The sequence below is a fragment of the Micrasema longulum genome, unplaced genomic scaffold (assembly GCF_059751315.1).
Source record: "Micrasema longulum isolate JH-2025_06_02 unplaced genomic scaffold, ASM5975131v1 h1tg000713l, whole genome shotgun sequence".
Classification (NCBI taxonomy): Eukaryota; Metazoa; Arthropoda; class Insecta; order Trichoptera; family Brachycentridae; genus Micrasema; species Micrasema longulum.
In genome coordinates, this window is record NW_028277909.1 from 48365 (window position 1) to 65304 (window position 16940).

Sequence of the window (16940 nt, forward strand, 5' to 3'; positions counted from 1 at the left end):
AAACATCACAAAAATTCGGGCCACAGCTCACATGTGAGCGCTGCGAAAATGAATACACAATGGCTTTATTATGAGCGAGTTTATGAAATTATTTTTTAAAAATAATTTTGTAAACTCACTCATACAAAAACAAACAAAATAATAAAAATATTTTTCTTAAATTTTGATTAAAGCTTTTTGTGCAATTATTATTTGCTTGATCAGTGTGTCATTTGCACATCCCCATCCAATTATTCCATATTCCAAAACTGATTGAGCTATTGCGTAATATATTTTTGCAAGTTCTTTTTGGCTAATTATATAGTCAATTTGCTTTTTCAATTTATTTTTAATATGTTCGATTTGATTAGTCCATCTTAAATTCCCATCTATATAAATTCCTAAATATTTCATTGAATCTACTCTCTCTCTATTACCTTCTTTAAAATGTTCTTCATCTCTGTTGTAATATATTAATATTAACAGCCCCCCCTAGGGAGTAGAATCCTGTCCTTGTCTACTAAAATTTGGACAAATTCAAAATATTGTTAATACATACTTGTTTATTAGCCCTACCACTATATAAACATTATATATCAACTTTTAAGGTCCGGCTTATTGTGGCATCGTTGGACACAAATTACGTAGAGAATATACTGTTATTGGGCTGTGCGTTAATAAGGTAATTAATTATTTACACCAACTTTATTAGATATTAGTATTACCCGTACTTTTCCTTTCATTTCGAGCAGTATGAAGAATCATGTTTTGTGTGTAAAATATAACCAGAGCCCTAGACAAGTGGTTTCCACTCGATGGCTCATCATCGCCACCCTCCTTACCGCACCCAGTAGTGCATAGGGTACTGCTTTGGTTAACCTAATGCAACATAGTTTGATAATCGTTTGCATGAAGGTAAGGCGGTCAGTATTACGCTTCAGTGGAAAGATGGCTAAGTATGATGTGTCACTTTTTTAGGCATGTTGAGTTGTATGTATATCACCGGATTTGTCTCGATGAGACCTACAATCTGGCAAAACATGATATGTATTCGTTTAATAGGGTTAGAAAATATTTGCCATGTCACTTTATGTCTGTTGCTTTTCCAAATATGGAGATATGTCGCTTAACAAGAAAAATGATTTGACAACAGGTGTGACATACTATCTTTAGAAATGAAGTAATTGTTGACAATTTATGATATGTCTTGTTTTTTTGTCTTTGTTTTAGATGACAAAATATGATATTTCAAATACATCTTATTTTGTCAACCATTACTCTTTTTCTAAAGATGGTATGTCATGTTTTTCAAAAGATGACTAAATATGGTAGGTCAAACATATGCTGTTTTACCGTCTTTGTTCTAGAACCGCCATCTAGATGGCTAAATATGATATGTCAGATATATCTTATTTTGGCTTCTGTATTAGATAGCAAAAGTATGATGTCAGGGAAGTCTGGAAAAAATTTAGATTTTTCAGCATTTATTTTAAACATGCTGCAGTGAAAAAAACCCAAAGAAAAACAAATATTCAATGACACTAGATTTAGGCTTGTAATCTAAAATTCTGATTTTTTTATCAAACTTTAAAATTGCTCCTTCAAAATTTATAAAAAGTGACTTATCACACTAAGCCATCTTTCCACGGACTTAACCCTTGAACTGTATCTGAATTACAAGACTAGTCAACTTTTCTCCATGTATCAAACAATCAAGGTACACTGCAATCAAAGCTATAGCTTTATTGCATATATGCAAGACTGGGTGCGGTTAAGAATGTGATGATGATTACCTGTGCACAAAAAATTCAACTTACCATTTACCAGTATGATTACACTAATTCTGACTAATGCAGGGGGCCAGACTAATGGTGGCGTACCCAAATAAAATAACTTGCGATAAAGAAGTATTCCTCCAGAGTAAACTAAATGCCAGCAGCTTCAAATTGCTGAAATTCAAAGTACTGAAAGGATTATCAGACGTTGGACCAATATATGAATATGATGCTGATACTGAGTGAGTAAGCATATGTTTATGGTTCATATTATTAATTGAGCTTTCACACTTATATATAAATAAAATTTGGTAAAGAAAGTTATGTAAATTGATGGATTGTTTTTGCATACATAGACAAAAGTTTGTATGTAAAAGTAAAATAAAAGTGTCAAAATAGGAGTAGATCTAAGTATAACCAAATATATATATAAATGCAATGTAAATATTAGTTTGTGTACTATACTTAATATCGAAATCAAATATTTTTTATTGCATTTTGAAAGCATATTCACGACATTGTTTGGGCCTGAAAATGTTTTTTTTTTCTTTATTGAATAGATTTCTTTACTCTGTTTAGTAAAGAAAACTAAAGAACACCAAAACTTAGTCCAAATGATTATGCAACTAAATTATCCAACAGATCCATTCCTGACAAGACAGATAATACTCTCATGGGTAGAAACAATGAGATTCAGAAATTCACCATCTGGTTAGATGCCTTGTTAGATCAAGAAAAACACGACAATGGTGTATTCACCTCCTTTGATTCTAATTGCAACATATTTATTATACAGGTACGGCATAAATGTTGTTTATTACAAAAAAGCACACCAATTTCCTATAGGGGTAAGGGTGGGTATAGAGGATAGAACGCCACACCACTATCTTCACACAAAGACCATACTTCCTCTACATTCATGCACTCGTGTCAATTATTTTGACATAGAGCGTAGGATAATTTTTATGTACCGAGGTGGTTGTGATGATAAGTGATAATTCGGTAGTACTAATGCTGTATTTTGTTTTATTAATAAAGAGTTACTACTATTAACATATTACAACAGAGATGGAAACCATTTTAGTGAAGGTAATATAGAAATCTAGGCATCTACAAGGCTTATTGTTTTTTCATTTATATCATTTATTGTTTTCACAATGATGTTTTGTTAATTTCAAGGGTGAAGCTACTGTAGGAAAATTGCTTTTATTTGAAGAAATGCTAAAATTGGTTCCACCATTTCTTAATATTTGCAGAATTTCTCTTAATAAGAGTGAAAATAATGTAAGTTCAATATATAATTATGTATATTTTATGCCTACTTTTTGGATTTTTATTTATTAATATCATATATAAATTGTATCCATATAACATTTTAGTCACAGTGCCTTGCCATAGTGACGAAGCGTATGCGGCGTGGCGCAAGTACGATGAACTTGAATATAATATGGTAAACAAACGTAGAGTCCATAGTAAGCACACAGGCGCGGCAAGGGACCGTGTACCATGCTGGCACCGTGCCGCAAACGCATCCCCACTACAGTCAAGCACTTAAGGTTATAAAACCAGGCTCTGGGCTGGTATTCCTAACGCATTTACAGCGCGCTATAATGCGTATTTAGTATGTAAAAATGCACTACGATTTTGTTCGGAATACTAGCCCTGGAGGCTTTACAATATACATAATAAAATCATAAACTTATGAGTCGGAGCAAGTTTTGCAACTCACCTGTATATTTTGATATTTCAATACAATGGAGCGGGATTTGTGACTCAGTCGTCTTATGTTGAAGATTTTTCAAAACATTGATAAATGGCACCGTTATATCTTTTTCATAAATTTGTTAAGATATTCTACAAGAAATAAGTAAAAAAAATGACTTTCGGAAAATGATTTCAGGCAAATTATAACATCCTCAGAAGGATAGTTGATTACGGGATAGAGCATACAAGTACCACATCACACGTCACCGAGGAAGAGAAAATCCAAGCAGCTGTTGGATCGAGCATTCGACCGATGAACCTTTGTTTCCTAAATTCAATATTGCAAACTAAATTTACTGTGTCCGATTTCTATATCGAGAGCACAGAAAATAATAGACACGCTACATGCAGGGACACATTCAGGAAACTTTGTAGAAAGGTATTCATAAATATATGCATATACTCGCACCTATGGGGGGTGCTATTCTGAATCTTCTGTGATAGTGATGACAGAAATTTGGAGATTTTAATTGTTTGCATGCGACTACACTTTGCTTCATGATGATTTTCATTTAGAACGTTATTGCGACCTTACCTTAAACTAGATTGAATTGACCAAATTGTATTTGTTTTTTTTTTTCCATTTTTAAACAATTTTGTAATGTCTAACAATAAAATGACAATTTACAATGGCGTTTAATCACCAGTGTGGCCATATACACGGTTTTTCAGGGCCAGATCGCGAAACTTCAGAGGAAAATTCCTCATGGTAAGCTTTAAAAAATTATAATTTTTTTTTTAGTCATTTTATAAAAAAAAATGTCTGTGGGAGGGGTAAAGGTTTGCGGAAGAAATGCTAGTCCGAGAAATTAAAGATTTACTCCATTTTGAGATCATAAATTTAATTTTTTTTTTTTTTTAAATGACTTTGGAAAAAAAATATTTTGATTTTTTTAAAGCTTTCCATGAGAAATGTTCCTCTGAAGTTTCGCAGTCTAGCCCTGAAAAACCGTGTATAAAGCAAAGTGTAGTTGCGTGCAAAAAAAAAATGCCCAAATTTCTCCTCTACCCCCGTGAAAAGATTCAGAATAATACCCCAGACCAATTAGCAGAAGTCATGATCACTCAAATGCAAAAAACTAATTGAAAGATAAATAATTATCCGCTTCATCACTAAAAAATAAAAATATGGATGAAAAAAAACTTTTTTCAATGAATTCATTTTAATTACTGAACATATATCTATAAACATCCTTCATTAAAGCTATTTCGTGCCCAAAATGGGACTGAAAGTTGTCATATGGTACATAGTTTGGGTCAAGAAATAAAAGAAATTCATCAAAAAATATTCATTTTTATTCATCATAATTTTAATTCGATAACTCAAGTATTATTAAAGCTATTTGCCGTATATTTTTTGTAACCGTGAAATTAATAGAAAGAAGCATTTTCCTGTTTTTTTTTTTTTAAATATTTGAATAGTTGTTTTATTTCTTTGTTTAATTTTAAAACAAAAAAGACGTAAATAATACAAGGGTCAATTTCACTTTATGTACATAAGCATTCGGCAAACTAACAAAAATTAATAAAATGCACGAATTAGTAAAATATGAGTACGCGAAAACATGAATAAATTATTGCACAGTCATAAACACTTCCAACGTTTTATTCTCCTGACGCCATATACAAGTAGGCGCTGGGGTCGTTTGGTCCCCCCGTTCGGATCATGTGTAATTTTTTAATGCTTAGTGAGGGAAAGGTTAATAATGCCTTATGCAACTAATTAAAGAACTAGAATAAAAATCTCCCGGCTTTCGGGAGAGATCTTTTCTGCAGGTAAAGTTTAAATTAAGGTAGTTTTACGGTTTAGTTTAAAGGTAAAGCGAAGCTGCGATTATAACTATATTTGGTTCACTGGCAACTAACTATAAACTGATACATGTATATCTAATGTACTGGATGCTACATTTGTTATACCAATGCAGTGCCCGATGCACCATTGGTTGCATATTATGAGTTTAATAAAACAGACTAAAAATCAGTTTAAACACTAATCTTACTTATTGAGTGTGTTGTTTTCATTGACGTGACAAAATTTTAATTCCAGATTTTTTCAAAAACATTGGTTTTATTCGCAATACACAAAGCAGAGTATATAGATGATCTGTCTTGGAGCTTCTTACTTAACATTATGGACAGCAAACATCTCGCCACGATCCTTACCATAGAACAGGACTCTGCCACTGATTGCAGCCGTCTTAAAAATGTTCTTGCCAATCCAAAAACAATGGTCCTTACTCTTTCGGGTGTAAATCAGTGGTACCATTCGGCTATCATATGCCAAACTCTCGATGTCCAAGCCATATCTCCCGATCTTGAAATGTGAGAGAACCCAAAAATTATAAGTAGACCCTTTTTGTTCTTTAAACATTTTTCAGAATCCTGTTTTTTTTTCAATTAAATAGACACATGTAAGCGCGTAATAAGTGGTATGTATTCCAATTCCAAGTCATTTTGTTGTCCCGTTTTCTCCACCCCAAACTGAGACCGATTTTGTTGTTTTTTTTTATTTTTTAAAAAAGAGTAACAAAATGTTTTTTTTTTTTTAGTTGGAACCTTTTTGTATTTGAATACTGTACATCTAAAGACGTCGGATAAAAACTAGACACTTTTTTAGGTTTATGAATGGTCCTAGCTCCTATAAGAAACAATTTATCAAAAAAGCAAAACGAGAGACACGCCAGTGGTAATCTACAATGTGTAAAAAATCACATCTCTGGTGCCATAATCCATGGAGAAAATACGGGATTACGTCTGTATGAAGAGTCAGACTGCGTTCCCTTTTAAAATTTCTTATAGTCTATCTATCGATAATATTCTAATAGTCACTCTGGGCAATGAGTACCAAGACGTTGGTGACTCATTGCATGTGAAGTATAGTACATACAGGACGGCCATTCTCCTGTATTTCATGGATAGAAGAAGCTAGTACCTAATAGTTCTAAATAATTAAAAATAAAAAAACATTTAGTATTGTTTGAAAATGTTGAAATTTCTTTATTAGTGTTTTTTTTTCTTTTCTTGATTTTATTTATAAGTACATAATATTTCTCTTTTATCATTTTTTTTATATCAGTATGTATTTTTATGCATATTTATATTAGTTACCTAAGTAGTAGTTTTAATTAATAATACATATAATTTATTTTTTTGCACCGTTTATAGTTATTCAAAATTGTTTTCATTTCTTTATTAGTATTGCTTTCTTAGTTTTTTTTTACACATTCATATTATTTTGATGACCAAATATTTTATTTTTTATCAATATTTTCATAACTGGTAATGTAATTTTTTTATTTTAAAAAGCACTAAGTGCCATATATTACAATAAAATAAAAAATAGTCAATTAACACGGTGTAATACATTTATTTTTTTAACCAGGATAGTCCAAGCATACAGCCAAGGTGTTATCGGGTGGATTCAAAAATTTATACAAATTCTTATCCAGTCAGGACAATTAAGTATAAGGTATTACAAGACTATTAATTAAATCGTTTTTCTCCCATCTACTTTATGCATTTTCCCATATCATTTTTTCCTTTTCTCAGAATGATGAGCAGCGATGAAGCCTTAGCACTCGGAGCAGTGGTGCCCATAACGGAAGATCTGAGATCATTAACCCATGTCAACTCTGATTTCAATTCTTTCTCAAGATTCAGTCGAGACATTTGCCTCGGATGGTCTATGTTTGAATCAAGCTATAAAGTAAATCTGTTTTATTTTGCTGTACCTTCTCTAATTTGGGATGATCAACACAACCTATAAAGCTACAGTGATCCATTTACAACACGAGACATAAAAATATTGAGTTTCCATAAAACTTACATAAATTAAATTACAAATTATTTGTATCTCAGAGATTATAATTATAAAGTGAAAAATACATATAAAACATACGAGGTGTATTCAGAAATTAACGAGAATTTTTCAATTTCGTGGGTTTGGAGTGTCCAATTGTCATTAACAAAGGCCTTACCTTAGCGACTGCCGCAGACAAAGTAAACAATGAATACAGCTGAAAATTTAAGCATACTTCAGGGGCATGTATACCAACATAATAAAATAAAATAAATTTTGACAATCGGACTCTCCGAACCCGCAAAATTTAAAAATTCTATTTTCTGAACTCATCTCCTAAACAACTAAAACAGTTATCATCGGGTTTGTAGAACAACCTGAAAAAAAAGCCTTAAAATAACTTTTTCAACATCAAATATAAAGCTTTTAGTAAGTAGCTTTTTTCGCACATCTGTCATTGTTCTACGATCCCGATGTTATGTATTTAGGGTCCAATATTTCATGTACATATTGTAACGCTGTAAAAAACAAGTCCAACGTACCCCGTTTTTGAAAACATTTTAGTACTGGAATATAATTCTATGTTGCCTGATTAAGCGCCATCTGACGGCCGCGGTAGTAACTCATTCGTGCGCTAGAAATAAATTATTTTCTATTTGAAAACTCGGGACGAACAGTCCAGCTGTCGCGGAAGGACTCAAAGGGCAGGCGACCGCACATTTCAAAAATGTAGTCCTTCAAGAAAGAGAACGTTCAACGTAACGTAAGCCTATTTGTTTTTAATTTATTAGCGCAATTCTTGTAGAGAGAGATATCATATTCTTATGAGATTGTATTTTATACAGGTTACCTTTTCGTCTGCAATTGTATAGATCACAGGAGATATGACTTTAACCACCGTGGATTTATGAATGAGTTACTACCGCGGCCGTCAGATGGCGCTAAATCAGGCAACATAGAATTATATTCCAGTACTAAAATGCTTTCAAAAACGGGGTACGTTAGACTTGTTTTTTACGTTACAATATACTTACTATAGTTAAAATGCAATTCCACAAAGAAAAATATACAGGTAGTTAATTAAATTGATTTAAAAGCTAATATTTGGTCCTTTAGATGGCTGATAATGATACAAATTCTACTAATCGAAGTGCCAACCAGAAAATGCGAGTGGCCATTTTGGAGCCAACTTATTCTTTTGATTCTATGCATATTCAGCTTACTTCTAATGGTAAGGTCACTCGTCTACTTATTTTGTTTTGTATAAATATTTTGAACTATAAAAAAAAATGATAGCTAGTTCAATAATTGAGCCTCTCTCTGTTTCCAGTTACTTTTTTAAAAACTTACGATACTCTGACGCCATTTGAGAAACTCCAACTGAAATGCAGTTCTGCCCTTGGGGAAATATTCAGTAGAACATTACTACTTAATGTACTCAGGTGCCAATCTGATAAACAGGCAGCCACAGGTTAGTATTTCAATCATTAATATAATTATTATTCTCGGTTACATTATCAACTTTGCTCGCTTTGAAATTGTATGACAGATGAGTTTTATTTGATTTATTATAGAAATATACCTATATCCCAAAAATCCCACTGTGCCACTTTTTGTGGCTTGTTGCTGGAGATTTACCAACATAATATGAATCCTACTTATAAATAAACATCATTACATCTACACAATTAACAGTCAAAGAAAAAAACATTTAATTTTTTTTTAGAATAAATATTACATCAAAACTACACATCAATTTATCTGAAAACACATCTTATTAATATAAAAACTCTTGATCTAATAGTCACTTGAGAGGAAACGCGGTCGAACTTTTCTTTATACAAACATATTCCCATATTTTCTCCCTGGATTATGGCCCTAAAGTAGTGATATTTACCATTGACGTGTCTTTCATTTTGCATTTTTGATTAATTGTTTCTCATGGGAGCTAGGACTATCCAAAAACCCATTAAATTGCCGTCTTCGGAAGACTTTTTTATTAAATAATATTAATAAATTTTGAAAAAATTTTAATATTTTTTCAAAATGGAAAAGGTACCGACACAGAAAAGTTCATTCTAATACTCTCTCTAAAAAAAAAACAACTTAAGAATTAATTGTACAAATATAACTTGTAATAAAAGTGTATGTAATTATTATATCAAACAATAAAATGAATTAACAATATTTTGAGTAGGAATGTGTCTCAATTTATTTGAAATCTGAATTTTATCCCATTTAAAAAATTATAAAATAAATAGAGAAAAATCTAAGGTGAATGTTTTTTTCTCAAATAAAATATTTTTTAGTGCATTAATATAACAAAGTCAGATTTAAATTTGTTGCAAAAAGAGGGAAAACATTTTCGAGAAGGTAATATGCTTATGACCAAACAATTGTAGACAGTCTGGATTTACACATAATCAAAAAAAAAATTATTAAACTAATTGGTATAAAAAGTATAAAAATTAAAAAATTATTTTCAAGCGTTGCTTTGTAGGTGAAATGGTTCAGCCGGATGAATCTCACCCACGTAATAAAGATTTCAGCTCTTTTACTTCACAAAAGTCAACAGATGAAAAAGTTAGTGAAATGTAGATTTTTACACATAGACAGAATGGTGAATGTTACACAGTGTGTAAAGTGACCACTTAACCTAGCCAATGACGGGTTATAAGCCCTAATGCCTAGACTTACATATTACCTTCTCAAAAATGATTTCCCTCTCTGTTGCAACAAATTTAAATCTAAAAAACTCCCAAGAGAGGAAATCTAGTATGTCTACAAACACTTGGACATGCTGAAAACATTGTTAACATATTCAGGTTTTGCAAAACTGTTTGACATTGGCTTCTTGGAATGTGCTGGAGGTGACTTTACTCAAGAGCAAAGTGGAATTTTTATACGACCTCTGCTAGAAAAATCAACCAACACCAAGAAAAAATGTCACTGTGTTGGAATTAACATCAATGGTAAAAATAAAATTATCTTTTTCTTTTGATTCTTAATAACCATAACTTTTTTTTAAATCATGAGGTGAGTTGTGCAAGAAAAAAATATTTTTATTTGTAAGCTTTTATAAGATAAATGTTCAAACTAAAATTTGGTTTAATATGCATAAAAGGCGTGTTTCAAAATTATGTAAAATGTTTCTCTCGGCACGGGACACCCCAGTCATGGAACATAATTTTTAATTTTAAAAAATTCATTCAATAATTTAAAAACAAATAAAAATAATTGATTCCTGACATGGTTGACATAATATTTTTTATTTGAAAGGGCGTTTTCACACTAGAATGTTTCATAATACCTGGACTGTCACCTAGAGAGTAAGACTTACCTAAGCTTACCTTCATGTCACAAAAAACTGATCAAGATACGCTGCAATTGGTGTACCAATGCAGTGCCCTGTTCACCATTAGGCGTGGAAAGGGAATAATGAAGAAATAAAAATAAGAAGAAAGCCTGAACACCAGCATGCTGGATAATTTTATACCTTTTTTGACAGACTGTACTTAATAAATTAACTATCGAGCCGTCAGTTTGAAGAGGTTAGATTTCCATTCCAGTCTTTCTTAACACACATACCTACATACTTCGCTTCCTCTATATTTATGCATCTACTAATACACACATGCCGATTATTCTGTCTTTTGATGTGTCCACTCTCTGTAATCGGTTTAACTTGATCATTCCATGTCTTTCTTGATCTTCTATGACCTCTACATTTGCATTGTACATATTTTAAGCTCCTCTTTTGTCAATGGTAAACATATTTGAATGGTTTGTGCTACGTATATGTGCCGCATGTAATGTATATGTTTGTGTATGTTTTATATGTGCGTTCATGTGTGTGTGCGTGGATGACTTGGGGTGTGCATTAGGTATTTTTAATTATTAGCAATGATAACCTCCATGGAAAACGCAAAAGTTATTAATTATTATTTTCTCGCTTGAGTTTCTTATAAAAAAAAATTTTGTCACGTAGTGTTCAAATCTTTTGCATAATTTATAAAAACGTAATTGGTCTTTTTATGTTAGAAAATCGTTTTTAATACTTTTTATCTATGACTGTATGTTTTCTGAATAAAATAAACATATTTATCCCATAAAATTTTCTCTATGCATCAAATAATATGTATAACTTGAGTTTTTTTTAATAAAACAATTTTATTGTTTCTATTGTATATTTTATTCTTTCAGATAGCTATGGTTTACCTCCTTATGCATGGTGTGGATATATGCGCTTCTGCAACACAATGTTTTTCACATATGCATATGACTTACTGACTGAAAATCAAAAGGTTTACACTTTGTTTCATTAAACATCAGATACATTTTTCAAACATTCATACATAAAGTGAGAATATGCCGGTCAAAATAAAGTGTTTATAATACATGCGGTACAGTGTCCTCCAAAACGTCGCCTCAGTTCGTTTTTGTCCAACAGACCAAAACACTAATCTGCAGAAATAGAGCTTTAAAGTTTTTTTTTTTACGAAGCAGCATAAATAATGACCACAACTTAAGACAAAATTTGTTTTTAAAAAAATCCCTTAAACAATTTTCAAAATCTTTTTTTCTTATTTAAATTTGATAAATAAAGGCTTTCTCAGAACTTCTTTACACTTAACTCTATTTTGTTAAAAATGGTCTGTTGGAAAAAAATGAACTAAAGCAACCAAAATGCAATTGCCATTCCTTTGAAAGTTTTCTTTAAAAACAAAAATAAGATATTCCAAGCTCAAGACCTTCTAACCGCACATAAAACTATTTACAAATGATTACCTCAACATATACAAGCCTAGTATTAATACAACCGTACCAGCGGCAAAATTTAATTTTACATACGATCTCTACCTACCAGATTTATCATTTGAAATACATATTTTTTTCAGTAAATTAACATCTTTACTCCAATTTTCTAATAGTTGCATAATAAATTTCTAGATTGACTTTCACAATCGAGCTATTTCTTACTTGGAAAAGAATATTCAGAAGTGTTCGTCCTGTGGTGGGGGAAACTTTAAGAAATTATTGGGAATCAGAACAGATGTAAGTACTGCTGTAATACAAAGAAAGGTTGTAAGTTCTTGTGATTTAACCTTCTAAAATTTATCCTTTTGAAAATTGTTTATGTAAATTAGCAAATGTTACATCTTTTCATTAAGTCTTAATAAGTGAATGACCGCAGTATTATTTTGTTTGACAACTCGCATAGGAGGAAAAAAAGGGAATGTTCAATATGCACTGTTATTTGATCTTGACTGATCTGATGAATTACTATCAATTGTATTGGGAATCTCCTTTAAATGATTTGTGATCTAACTTGCAAATACTACTCCAATTGTTAAATGAAATCGATGTTAGTTTGTTTTAGACATTGATATATATGTATACACTAGATGCAGCACTAAGCATCCGTCTTGTTCCATTCAACTTAAGTTCCGAAGCTTAACTTGTAGCCAGTAAATGTGAAGCAGCATGACATACAGCTTTGAATTCTCAGTAAACTGGCATAGACAGTTAGTCTTTTTTACTCCACTACACGTTTTACACGGCAATGTTGACGCGACAACGCTCGTTTTTCAGAACAATTTCAAACTATCGTTCCATAAAACATCATCACTATTTAATTATACCTTAGTGGTTTTAGTATCTATTTTTTTCCAACTGTAAGTTTTATGCTGATTTCTATATGTGCACTGGCTTTGCACACTGCCAAAAAATCTGTCAGTATTTTTGGAGCTTAAATAAATTTTATTTTAGATTCACGGTGAAAAATATGAAATTTCTGATAGTTTCGGAGAGTACTTAAATGATGGTGGATTCAATTTTCAATATTTCAAATCATCTGATGCTGTAAGTTTGAGTCCATTAATGTGATTTTATTTAAGTATCGATTTCAAGTTTTTTTAACTGTAACATTTATTTTTGTTTGTTCATTTTGAATTATATTTCAGGGTCTATCAGCATCTGAAACTAAATACCAAAAAAACACATGTACAAGTAAGGTTTCTGTTATAATTAATTTTCTGTTATAATGGCCCATGGGGTAGTTTATGAAATACATAGGTTTAAAAGCCACAGGGCGATAACATTTGCAATGCCTTATATATGCCCATCTATTTGTTGTATTTTCTTTTTAGAAAATATTAAACCCGATGTAAATGTTTTTAATTTGGGAAATTTTCTATCTTGCGAATGTGAAGTGATTCTGGGAGCCATGTACACACAAATCATTGAACATTGTCGGAAGACAGGTAAATATATTTTGTACCTACATAGATAACTCGTTTGATGTTTGAACTAGTCTGAACAGGTTAGTAACAATCTTAAATGTAATATTTAGACGAGATTCACAAACTGCTAGAAGCTTATATCGAGTACGCTGAACTGAAAATCAACGGAGGCAATATTCAAGAAGCGATGGTTGTTTTAACAGAAGTACATAAATATGTTCAGGTAAAAAAATAAATATCTGCTTTCTTTTCAAAACTCTATTTTCTTTTCTTTTCCTGATCTCTTAGAAATCTCGATTATTTTTTCTTGTTACTTCATTTTGATAAATATACAGTTGTTACTTTTTAAATTATGTGTATTACCTCTTTAGGACATGTTAGAAGTTTTTTTTTTACTCACTGCAACTTTTTTTTTAATATTGTTTGTTACAGAGTCCAAAATTTCAACTGCCAGAAAACAACAAGAGATTTTCAGCTTGGCAGAAGAATTTCGTATTCGGTAGAATAGCTTCCACGAGAGGACGAGCTCTACTGGAGTATGGAGACATGCAGGAAGGGTACAGATATTTGGTCAGAGCCATGTCATTATTCGGCTGCTCGTTTCCTACTTCAAGGTTAGGTACTTGTAAAAATTAAGAGTATTAGTGAAAAATTCCTAACTAACTTGGGTGTGGAAAAATAATGCTCTATTATTTCAATAATTTCTTGTCTACAATGAATTTCTGGTATTTTTTATTTATTCAGTGGAAAATATAGTTAACTTTTACGTAATTTACTAAAATTCAGAGATGGATCCTACCATAGGTTCAGTTGGTTCAAAGAACCTGACACTTGTTCACAGGGGAGGGGAGAATAATAATATGCTCGTATTAATTTACAAAGAGTGTATATTTCTGTCCCTTTTCTGTGAGCGACGGGATGCTAGATCCCGTTAGATCTGGCGCTGCTTAAATTTGTTGTTATTTAGACAAAACCAATAAATTTATTTCACATAAAATAAAACGAGGATTTTTTTAGTACCTTACTAAAAAAAGCCTAATATCAAAATAATATAGCAACGAAATAATATACAGGGTGTTCTTTAAACCCTGTCACATCCGAAACCACGATGATCAGTATGGGCAAGAAGACATACTACGAGTAGCATATTTAAAAAAATATTCAGAATGAACAATTTTTTTTAAAAGAAAATATTTAAAAAAACAAATGGTTGCGTACTTTTGCAGGGGAGAAGCGAGGGGGGCGCCGACGTGCGGTTGACGGTATATCAGACTGTCCCTTCCCCCCTCCTCGTTTCACCCCTGCAGAAGTAAGCAACCATTTGTTTTTTTTAATATTTTATTTTTGTAAATTTTATTCATTCTAAAAATGTTATTTTATGTGCCAACATGTCTTTTTGCTCATACTGATCATCGTGGTTTCGGATGTGACAGGGTTTAAAGAACACCCTGTATAAATATTGTCCTAAGCACAATATGTTTACTTTCCACAAAAAAAAACATTATTTTCTGCATTAAAAAATACTATTTTTGTTTTCTTTCAGAAACAAAGTTAAAATTAAATTATTTATAGAGAAATCAAAACAAAGCTTAGCTTTGGAAATGTTCTCAGAATTATATATTGGAAAAGTGACAGGCATAGAAGGAACCTTCATGGATCAAGTTGCCCAAACTCTAACATATTTATTTACTTATTTTATGGTAAGTTGTGTTACTTGTTTTATGACATCCTCAAGTTTTTTTGCAATTCATTTAATTGAATTTTAACTATGGAATTTCCAGAAAAAAAAAATATTTCAAATTATTATGCGGTAATGAAACACAAAATTTAATGAGACAATGAAGGATTTCATAAATTAAATACTTTTTTTGTAAATGAAACACTAATTCATTTATCTCCAATTCGTATTCACATGGAACCACATTTATTAAAAACAAAACCAACGCTGCGTAGTATCCACTAATAATAATATTAGTTCTCACAAGAAACTATGAAAGTATTCAAATGATTCTAAACTCGATCATCGTATTTCATACTGTCTCTTCTGCCTTCATTTGACTAAAAGATCCTGTAAATGAAAATGCTTACCCTGAACTAAATTAATCTCAGTAAAACAACTTTGTTTTATTTATTTTATCAACATGAATAACCACAAAGTTAGTGCTAAAATATAAAATTTAAATTAATGTCACTTAAAACCAGTGAGATATTGTATAAACCTGTTGAAAAAATAACTGAGTTCCAAGGGATAATATCATAAACATTTCTAGAGTACTGAGGATTATCAATGTGCATACCTGGCAGCTGTTTGGTCCTTGAATTTTGCCTTGAAATTGAACAGGAACTTTACACTTCTCTGTGTCGCTAATGGGAACATGATAACCATTGGGAAGCGCTATAATAAGGTAAGATTATATTCCTTTAACTCTGCCATACTCTGTTTATCAATGAAGAATACAATAAAATGTTATATGACAAAACATTATCACTGTTGCCGAGTTGTTTTTATTTTGCTTAGTGAGCACATTTTAAAATACATTTTTACAATAATATTGTTTTTTTATCTAAGAAGGGTCTTAAAAATAATTCCTCTGAACAGACTTTACTCTATTTAAACCTATAGTACAGTAAAAAATATTGATTTAAAACAATTCCCAAAACATAATTCATTTTATATATTATGCCTCTCTCTTTTTCGAAGTTGAGCCTGTGTCGTAAAATTGAAGCTTGTGCTTTGAGAATGTGTGACAATGTAACTCAGCCATTGGATCTTACTGAAATTTATGCAGTTTCCCATTTGTTCACCAGCATATTTCTCTTCAGGTAAATTTGAACAAATTTTTACTCGAAGTTTGTCGAACATTAATGAATGTGTCATCAATCTAAAGGTAAAATTCACTACATTTCTTGTCAAAAATAAGGTTTATATATTCTCTGTATCAGAAGAAGAAATAATTCATCGCTTACCATTTTATTAAAAAAAAAAATTAAGAAAATAAAATAAAATCAAAAAAAAATAATTATAACTTGGAAATTAAACATGATTTTTTTTTAAAGGCACATTGTAAATCAACCGGGTTTCAATGAATGAATGAATCAATCAAATTCAATGAATCGAGTTGTTGTCCCGTGGCTAGTGTCTCAGACTCCGGACTCACGGATCAAAGGTCCGTGGTTCGAATCCCACTCTAGCCCAATTGATTACCATTTTCTAATTCATTTAGAAAATTAAAACTACTTATTAGAAATTGCCCTTAAAATGAAATTTTTAGGTAAATCATAAGAACGCGAATATTTATTTTTTAATTTAAAAAAAAACCCTCACTCGCCAGTTGTACCAAAAAAGTTATATAATTGTTACATTTTTGCCAAAATTGTTTG

The 16940-nt window shown here is 31.2% G+C and overlaps 1 protein-coding gene across 16 annotated transcripts in view; it reads left to right on the plus strand.

Moving 5' to 3' along the window:
* Positions 1–16940, plus strand: part of LOC148279510 (adenylate cyclase type 10-like) — a 33244-nt gene that overhangs the window by 8667 nt on the left and 7637 nt on the right. For 6 of the 16 annotated variants that reach the window (XR_015822851.1, XM_088229814.1, XM_088229816.1 and 3 more), the window contains 21 exons: positions 588–661; positions 1836–1996; positions 2397–2550; positions 2934–3038; positions 3655–3897; positions 5566–5840; positions 6901–6987; positions 7068–7224; positions 8434–8548; positions 8648–8788; positions 10143–10289; positions 11521–11621; positions 12268–12372; positions 13087–13179; positions 13281–13326; positions 13467–13580; positions 13670–13782; positions 13992–14173; positions 15103–15259; positions 15830–15964; positions 16261–16382. Coding sequence is in view for 11 of the 16 variants with exons in the window: in XM_088229814.1 (XP_088085940.1) it covers positions 588–661; positions 1836–1996; positions 2397–2550; positions 2934–3038; positions 3655–3897; positions 5566–5840; positions 6901–6987; positions 7068–7224; positions 8434–8548; positions 8648–8788; positions 10143–10289; positions 11521–11621; positions 12268–12372; positions 13087–13179; positions 13281–13326; positions 13467–13580; positions 13670–13782; positions 13992–14173; positions 15103–15259; positions 15830–15964; positions 16261–16382 (2827 nt within the window). In the remaining 5 variants the exon portion in view is untranslated. Of the gene's footprint in view, positions 1–587; positions 662–1835; positions 1997–2396; positions 2551–2933; positions 3039–3654; positions 3898–5565; positions 5841–6900; positions 6988–7067; positions 7225–8433; positions 8549–8647; positions 8789–10142; positions 10290–11520; positions 11622–12267; positions 12373–13086; positions 13180–13280; positions 13327–13466; positions 13581–13669; positions 13783–13991; positions 14179–15102; positions 15260–15829; positions 15965–16260; positions 16383–16940 lie in introns of those variants that run through there. The other 10 variants (XR_015822852.1, XR_015822853.1, XM_088229815.1 and 7 more) reach the window with 10 other exon arrangements.